General features: G+C 51.9%; 1 protein-coding gene across 11 annotated transcripts in view; it reads left to right on the forward strand.

Moving 5' to 3' along the window:
• The window catches only part of TNRC18 (trinucleotide repeat containing 18), a 90093-nt gene extending 87604 nt beyond the window's left edge, over window positions 1-2489 (forward strand). For all 11 annotated transcript variants that reach the window (XM_073361914.1, XM_073361916.1, XM_073361921.1 and 8 more), the window contains one exon: window positions 1-2489. In XM_073361914.1, coding sequence (XP_073218015.1) covers window positions 1-207 — 207 coding nt within the window. In that variant the 3' untranslated portion in view covers window positions 208-2489.
• Window positions 2490-9449: the final 6960 nt, after the last annotated feature.

Consider the following 9449-nt stretch of genomic DNA (forward strand, 5'->3'; position numbering starts at 1 on the left):
CGGGCCCTGTACCAGTCCTCTCATGTGGATGAAAATGATGTACAGACCATTTCTCATAAGTGTCTGGTGGTTGGTCTGGACCAGTACGAGCAGATGCTAAAGACTAAGAAATACCAGGACAGTGAGGATCTGTACTACCTAGCAGGGACGTATGAGCCCACTACAGGCATGATTTTCAATACAGATGGCGTCCCAGTCATCTGCTGACTGTCTAGGAAGAGGGAATTCAGGGACATGTGCCATCGGCCTGGAGAGTTCCGATTTCCCTTTGGAAGAGGAGCACGGCGAATCTGAGGACATGCTGTTCATTCAACGTGATTTATTTCTTTCCTGCTCATGACGTCTGTGTCGCACTATGGACAGGTCTTCAAAAGAAGAAGAGAGAACGTTAGGGTGGGGAGGAAGAAACCATAGGACTTTCTGAAGATGCCTTTGGGATAGCATTGGAGATTGGACCCCATCGTTTTCTGGATGAATGGGGTGGTTTTAACTAAGACAAAATTAACCAGCTTCTTCCTTCCCCCTTCTGCTCGTGGAGGGTCAATGATTCTCAGATCCCTGCAGCAGCAGAATAACATCAAAACAGAGGAGGCTTCTTTTGGGTTGCTGACCCCCTGAAAAAGTCAGAGGATGACTGGAAGAACACCTACTAGCCTTCAGGATATCTGCATCTCCTTCCTTATAGCTCCTTCCTTGCTAACTGCACATGCCTTTCTGGGAAGTATGAGGTGGAAGAGAAAGGAGCTGTGCACAGCAAGCACACCTTTAATCAGCTTCCCTTCCTCTAAGTCTGCTGTCTGGGACCCAATGGAGAGCGGACAGCCAAGCAGGAATGGAGTCACTCGGACACAGAGCTGTTGACTGATGTCCCTTCTGGGTTACAAGGAGTCGGGTAGAAGGAGAGAACAGAATCTCAGTACTCTCATTGAGCAAATTGATTAACTCAGTAGATTCATCCAAAAAAGGAAAAAGTGTCTGCAGTGGGGGGTAGGGAGGAAGGGAAAGGGGAGGGCTGTAATCCATGAGGGAGGGTACAGGGGTGGAGTGTAACGAACAAAAATCTCCCTTCAGGAGGTGAAATCAATGGGGAAGTTGCAGCAACCTGCTCAAAACGAGGAAGCCCCTTCTTGCGGCTCAAAGGAGGCCATAGCCCATCACTGCTTTTTCACACAGGTGCAGCACCTCGGCTTTCACATGGAGATGAGGGGCTGCGCTCTCCCTGGGTGTGAGGCTCCTGCAGTTTAAGCAGAAGGACACACAGCTCTCTGCTCAAAAGGAATGAGATGAGAACTGCCCCCAGAAGTTTCCATGCAGGAGATGCATGCTGCATGCCCACAGTGGGGGCCAGAACCAAGCTGTCATTGGGAGCAGGCATTCAGCTTAATGGTTCCATGTGGACAGTCACCCCAGGGCTCATTGAGAGCAGTCAGTCCCCCTCCTCCAAGCAGCCGGCCGACCCATCTCATTCATCTCTCACAGGCCTGAGCCTTCAGCTTTGGCCACTTGCCTTCAAGCAGCTGCTTCAGGTAACCAGGTTTGCAACCCAAAACACCAATACACAGACCTGGCTCTCCGGGCGGCATGCAGGGAGCCAGGGGAGTGGAGCAGAACAAGACCACGGCGCAATGTCCTTGCACTTAACTGAAATCTCACGAGATGCACTGATCTTTGCAACTAACCGATTCGCACTACATATTTCTAGGACACCAAGATTGTTCCAGCATGGATGGGAGCAGAGTGACCCAGCCATCCAGGGGAGAGATACTTACAAGGACAGATTTTTAGCTATCTGACATGGTACTATCCGAGTACTAGAGACTTGCAGCCTCTATGGGAAGAGCAGAGGGGCACCCCCTAAAAGATGATCCCTCATACTTTAAAAGAACCACAATGGTGCTGAACTCCGGCCACCTCTGCTCCAGCCCACGGCTCACCAAGACTTGGTGGATATTAATGTTTCTAAACTGTACAGTTTTAATGTACCAAAAGACTCTAAACCCTTCTGTATTATAAGTCTTTAAATGGATTTGACTTTTTAATTATAAATATAAATATATATATATAAAAATATAAACTTTTTAAAACTGTGAAAAAATTATGAAATTATAAAGAAGAACACAGTCTGACGTTTAGAATATTATTTTTTATTTCCAGTTGGATTGTGAATGTAAATGATCTGGGAACAGGCTCACACAAACAGCCACACACAAAGTGTACTGGACTTATAGAAGCAAAATTGTGTGAGCGAATTTTAAAGAGAGAGAGAGAGAGAGATTTTATGCTAATGTTAAATAGAAAGCACTTACTGCCCAATGCCTTCTATGGAACACAAGGATTTTTCAGACAATCGAGAGGAAAGGAGAGCCAGGTTTTTGTCTTTTGTTTTCTGTTTTTGTTTTTAATTTTTTTTTTTTTTGCATTATGTTTGTTGGAGAATTCCGTGTGACCGTTTTTCATAAAAAAGAAAAAAGTCTATTGGAAAAAATGAAGCATATTTCTTGGTCCTGTTTTTTAGAGTTGTGTGTGGTTTTTTTGTCGTCGTAGTCACCTATCGTCTGCAGATTGGGGACGCGTACTGAGGGAATGTGGGGTCAAGTCCGTCCTATCGTGTCCCTGTCTTTCTCCCCCCCGCTCCCCCGTCCACCACCACACAATGGCAGCCAGGCCCAGGCGGTGAGTGGAAGGGGTGGGATTGGCCACTGGGTCGCTGCTCTGTTGCAGCAGCTACCTGAGAGAGCCTGGCTGGGGAGGTCGCAGCAGCGGGCCATCAAGTGCATAAAAGATTGTTACAAGGAGGAGAGAGCAAAATTGTTGTTCTTAACCTCTGAGGATAGGACAAGAAGTAACGGGCTTAAATTGCAGCAAGGGCAGTTTAGGTTGGACATTAGGAAAAGCTTCCTAACTGTCAGAGCAGTGAAGCACTGGAATAAATTGAGTAGGGAGGTTGCGGAATCTCCATCTTTGGGAATTTTTAAGAGCAGGTTGGACAAACACCTGTCAGGGATGATCTAGATAATACTTCATCCTGCCTTGAGTGCAGGGGACTGGACTAGATGACCTCTTGAGGGCCCTTCCAGTTCTGTGACTCTGTGATCCCCCTCCCTCCCAGGACAGGGGCAGAGCAAGCCAGAGTGCACCCCCCACCCCCACATGCTTGGCCCCTGTCACCAGCAGCTGAGCCCAGTCAGGGAGCCAGTTGCTGCTGCCACCCCCCCAGCCAGGCTCTCTCAGGCAGCTGCTGTGGAGCCCAGAGCCTGAGCAGACAGCCTGAGCCAGGGAGAGCGGCTGACCATGCAGCGGGAGTGGGGTCAGGGCAGGTGCAGTAGGAGGAGGACAGAGCCCCTCCCCCCGACAGGTAACATGGGACGGACAGAAGGTGGCAGCCCCGGGCTGGGCACGGGGCCGGGGAAGAGGTCACTGGGCAGAGGAGATACATGGGGCAGTCACGTGTCCTCCCTTTTAGATTGTGCACCTTCCCTCCCTGTGTGGGGAGGCACGAGTGAAAGCCCTCCTGCTCTGAACAGTGACTGTTTGCTTGTTTCTGACTTCTTGATCCCATGTGCTCAGTTTGGTGCCACTCCAGGGAAGCGCACGCACATTTGAATCCATCCCTGTTTAGGAAAGTGCTTTATGTATGTGCTTAAGTCCCATGGGCTTCAATGAAAACGAAGCGCATGCTTAAGTGCTTTCCTGAGTCTTTGTGAACAGAGAGAGGTCTCTTCCAACTGCAGACTCAGCCTAGGATCTCAGCCAAGCTGCACTTTTCCTTCTCTAAATACCATTCATAAAGGTTCTGCGGGCCAAATCATGCCAATAGTTACAGCCAAGCCACTCCGTTGCCCAGGTGTGAATGACTGCATCAGTCTGACGGTTTCCTACATTTCAATATGGAACAGAATCCTCAGCTGCCTCCGCGTGGTGTTTTGGATCTGCAGAGGTAAGAGGCAGCAAGAAACTAGTTTATGCTCTGAATTAGTAAAACCGTTAAGTATGTATCGGGGGGAGGGATAGCTCAGTGGTTTGAGCATTGGCCTGCTAAACTCAGGGTTGTGAGTTCAATCCTTGAGGGGGACATTTGGGATCTGGGGCAAAAATTGGGGATTGGTCCTGCTTTGAGCAGGGGGTTGGACTAGATGACCTCCTGAGGTCCCTTCCAACCCTGAGATTCTGTGATTCTATGTGTCTTAACTGAGGGCGTCTGTTGTATGTGCTGACTCAAATGCACACAGGAGGCCCGGTGCTGAGTGAGGTGGTGCTGTTTTTACTGAGTCACTTGTCTGTGTAGAACTGTGATTTTAACACCAACCAAGGGACCAGCACAGATTGCTTTGCTTGATGGAGATGGAGTTCTCATGAAGATGGCTAAAATTGGGCTCATTGTCTTTGGGGAAATGGGGGTGTGGTCTCAACACACAGTGTCTCCATGTCAGCGTATTTGCTTATGCACTAAGATTTACCACGGAGCAGCCGATAGACCAGGGGGTCCTAAACACGGTTGTATATACCTGTATTGGGCCAGCTCAAGACTCCTATGCACCCCTCCTAATGCAGCTTCTGGGCCGTGCCCTAAAGCACCCATGCTGTCTGCACTGTAACAGACAATGGAACTTGGGCTGCTCCCAACCTGAGCCCCATGTGCTTGGGAGGAGCTATGCCTGGTAAACGGGCGTAGTTGTCCAGGACCCTGTGCTATTAACTCCTCTTATGGAGGATTTTTGCTCTGCCGTTGGTATTCCATCCCCATCCCTTACTCCCTACACCAAGTGTTGGCTGCTTGTTGCAGGCAGCTGCCATCAGCTGAGTCATCACCATCCGGTACCTCTCACTGGACTCAGTCATCTCAAACACCTCTGTGAAAATAAGACCATAGAGAACCCGTGGGCCCAAGCTCTTGGTCGGCTTCCTCTCTCCTCTGCATCTCCAGATGCTACTGGGCAAGCTACCGGGCTTCACCCCCTTGCTATGAGCAATGTCTTGATGGCAGTGGCATGTGGAAACTTGTAGCATCTTGCCAAATTGGATTTTTTTTTCTGCACATGGAAAAGCAGCTATGCCAATGTGTTCTGCATGTAATGTATGGGGGAGGGTAGAGAACACTATGGATTCTCCCCCCCGCCCCCCACCACAACCCCCTACTACTTCACCCCCAGCCTTCTCAAAGATGAGAGGTTGCCCTTAGCAACTGTTCTGCAGCCCTGGTTTGTTGGAGAGGAGGGCTGGATTGTCCCTGTCATCTCTCTGTGATTCAGCACAGCCCCCAGACCAGGGTGTCCAACTCAGTTGGGGCCTGGGGGATGAAGTGAAAGTTGTCATTGGCCCCAGGTGGGGAAAGGAGTGAATTAATGTGTCCAGGAAAGGCCAGGCAGAGCCTGGCTTGCTTGGAGCCTCTGCCCTGGGCAGGGGGGAACAAGGTGAAAGGGGTATTGGGGAAACGGGCATTGGTCCTGCACTGCCCCCAGTCTGAGCTTTTCCTTTGCTTTTCCAGGAAGGACAATGGGGTTGTAGCAATTCAGCATGGGAAAAGAACCATTAGCACAGTAACTTCCTGCAGGAGCCAGATGTAGCCATCTCTAAGAAGCTGCAACTACCAGCCAGCGCTGCATGGATAGGACGAGTCTGCCATGGGGAGCACGCAGCCTAGAATGAGACGGGCCAAGGCTGTGGCTGGAGGGGGGGGCGCAGGGACAAGGACAGGAGATGTCTGTTAAAATGAGACTGGACAGAAGGGAGGCAGTGGCTTTCCCCTGGTTAAATGTTGGCTGCCTTCAGCATGTAAGCAGCCCTGATTCCCACCCCAGCTGCTCTGGCCAGCTCAGCTAAGCTGTGGCCTTTCAGCTGCAGCTCCCACTAAAATCAATGGCGGCAAGCACCTAAATACTGCAGAGGCTCAGGGACTAGCAACAGTTGCTGGCTGGCTGCTGAGTGTCTCCTCTGGCAGGGGGCCTGCTCTCCGGTGCCTTTTACAAAAACCAGAGTTTATTTGTCAGCAGACACACAACAGCAAAGTGACAACTAAGACAGCAACACAGAGACTGGATGAGGCCCAAAACCCCTCCTGAGAGAGACACGCATTAGAGTCCTTATCTTAGCCCAGCCCACGGCTCTACGGCCCTGTGGATGCAACAAAGACATTTCAGCAGCACTCTGGGATAAGACATTCACACACGCACGCACGCCAAGGCGGGAGCCAACCCCAGAGTGAGCCAGGATCCCTCACAAACCACCCTAGGGTGACCAGACAGCAAGTGTGAAAAATTGGGACAGGGGGTGGTGGGGTAATAGGAGCCTATATAAGAAAAAGCCCCAAATATCGGGACTGTCCCTATAAAATCAGGACATCTGGTCACCCTAAATCACCCTACGTGTTCAAGGGAACCTGATAGCAGCTGGGCTGAGACATGAAGCTGCTTCTATCCTGCTATGTAGTGAGTATCCCCTTAATTGCCTATCTAGCTTGGCCCAGGGTGGGCGGAAAAGAGCATACTGAAAGGTGCCAATCTCATATTGTGGCTTGGCATTAATGTAGCCGTATGTTTGTGGACACACACACTGGACAAGCAGAGATGGGAGGCTGCACGTGCCACTAAACAGTCATATTGCACCTGTAAATCCTGCCGTTCAAACACGCGATTTGGCTTTGATAAGCTGTTACAGGCTACAAAACGGCATTGCTCAGCCAGCCCAGACCATGTTTGCTTAGTTGCAAACCATGTGTTAGTGAAGCAGCTTGTATGTGTCACATGACTGGCTCCTTCACACAATGCCACTTTATTTGTCTTTTCTGCAACTCCCCAAATCACCTATTTTAGCTGAGATATTCAACGCTCCTGCAGGGAGAGGCTACGGAAAGGCAGCTGGGAATTGTGTGTCCAGTTCCCCTCCGGGACTGCAAATTTCAGCCTTCTCTTGCAGGCTGCACCATGGCATTTAAATGCACAGTTGAGCCCAGTCTTAAAGTTTTTTATAATGGGTGTTGGTGGGGTGGACAGACATAAATTGCACGCTAGGCTTTTCCTGGAGCTGACCAGGGCCCATCATCACTGCAAAGAAGATCACGAGAGACCCAGACTCATTCTAACACATTTTAGGCTCCCTTCCATTGATGGGCCAAGCGCTGAGCAAATCTCGCCAAAGGCGACCGGTCACCCCGATTAAAACAGAACAAAACAAAACTGGCATTTGCTTTGCCCATGTTTAGGCCGTGTTTTACAGCTGCTTTCCATGCCATGCTAGCAAAGGCGTCTGCTGACAGGCCAGACACTTTCAATCAAATATTGCAGGCTAGTCAAAGGCAGTGGCTTTTTGAAGGGGAACTGTGAAGAGTTGCACCCAAGCCCTTCTCATCCAGGGCAGGAACACCGCAAACACTAGCGTCTCCCTGGGATGGCCAATCAGAATGAACTAAGAGACCCGCCCCCACCTCCCCCCTCCGCCATATGTCAAATACACGCCCGCAATGGTTGCTGGACAAGCTCCAGGACAGAGTGAATAATTTACGATAGCAAATCGGTTTGAGAAAATGGCAGCGGGAGGCGAGGGTAAACGGCCTGATTAGCTCCTGCGCACTCAGCTCCTGTTAGACCCATGCTCGCATTCTGTAACGACCCAGCGCGGGCCAGGGTGAGCCCACTGACATCTATGGAGGTGTAAGCGCTCCGCTGCTGAGATCGTAGCTGCAGGGTCGGCGGAAACAGAGCCTGCCTGGATGCCTGTCCAACAAGCCGTGTGTGTCCCGCCAGTTGGAGTGCAGCACAGACGGGCTGAGGCTGGTCACCTGGGCTCATCGGGCATGGCCTTTCCCCTGGAAGAGGCAAAGGAAACAGGCAAGACATTGTCCCCCCCCCCCCCCCCCCGCCGACAAAAAATGGGGGGGGTTGTGTGTGTAAGTAGTTTGACAAAGGCTTGAACCTGCTGTGGCAAGTGAGGGGCTAGTACACGAGGCCTGGCCGAGCGCGTGTTCAAAACTGTGGTCTAGTTCCGGTCCCTGCCCGGGGTAGCGTATGGTGGCACCATCACCGTTTGGCCCCATCCACCCCGGCGGCCAGATTAGCAGCCCATGTTGCCATGGCAGTTTACGCTGCGCATCCACTGGTGTTACGGCCCCGCAGCCACAGGGGTGCGGGTCACCGCCTTCCACCCGCGCCAGGCCCATAAGGCGCGGTCTTATTTCTTGTGCCACAGGCCTCAGCTACACTGGGCTGGCGCGCTCGTGCACGGTGGGCACAGCGGGGTTAAATCCCAGTTAGGTCGTGAAAGGCAGCTGGGAAAGCACAGCGGGGCAACCAGCTTTGGGCATCAGCATGGCTCGCAGTTGTGCGGCGTGGGCTGGAGGGCACAGACAGGTAAAGTGGAAGGTAACGGCTCAGAGGCCAGTAGCGGCCAGGCGCACCTACACAGCACTGTTCCTGGGCTTTGGCGGCCTGATAAAACGTATGTTTGGCAAATAGCCGCCTCTGTCCAGTTCTTTAAGTAACACTCTTAGCAGCTAAGAGGCATGGGCCTCTCTGCAGTGCAAAAAAGCGCCATGATGGGCATTGCCCTTGCTATATCTGTGGCCTCTGTGTAGGGTGGGGCGCAGAGTCCCTATACACCACAGTTGAACCTATGCTTAGCAACTACCCACGATGCTCACGCCAAGACAGTGCTTGCAAGTGCCCTGATCAATGTACATGAACCCATCCAATTGGGCGCCCACCCAGAGTTCCTCCCACACGGTTGTTCACCAGAAGAGGAGCAAATGGGACAATGAGAGGGGAAAGGGTGAGCGCCTGGCCATCTTGCTGTACCCGTTCCTGCTGAGCACAAAGTGATGACAGGCCAGTACTAACTGCTCTCTGCCACCAGCATTCACAACCGGCTCAGCCTGAGCCCCTGACCAGCCCTGTGGCCAATCTAGAGCCTTGGTGTAATAGCCCCCCCCGGCTCTTGCTGCTGACTGATGGTACGTCATCTTTGACGCCAGTGGTTTGGAAGAAGGGAGATCCGGCTGCTGTCGCTGTGAAGGGCTGATTGGCCAGGACCAGCAACCATGTTGCGTTGCAGTGGTCATGGCTTTGCTACAATATGAAAGCGCGCTCTCCACCGATATAAACCTGGTCCCGCTGCATAGGGACGAACACACTGGAGGCAGCTCGGCATGTTCTGAAAGGGTTAGGTAGCACAACATGTGACTGACTCTACTCAGGAGGGGTCGGATGGATGGAGCAGAATTAAGTAGTTGGTTTCCCCTCTCCTCCCCCCCCCCCCCCACAAACACTGGTCCGATCATGATCTTCCCATGCATGAATCAGCAGGCTGGGGCCCTCACTGAATTTGCCCTGGCTGGTGCAAGAGTCTGGGGGAGCTGTGGACCCTGGAAGCCACCGCTCTTGATGACGTGCTAGCAACATGGCCCCCCCAGCAGCAGGTATCGGCGCAGGGCAGATGATGGGGGCAATGCCATGGGTGTG

The sequence above is a fragment of the Lepidochelys kempii genome, chromosome 10, assembly GCF_965140265.1.
Source record: "Lepidochelys kempii isolate rLepKem1 chromosome 10, rLepKem1.hap2, whole genome shotgun sequence".
Taxonomy (NCBI): Eukaryota; Metazoa; Chordata; order Testudines; family Cheloniidae; genus Lepidochelys; species Lepidochelys kempii.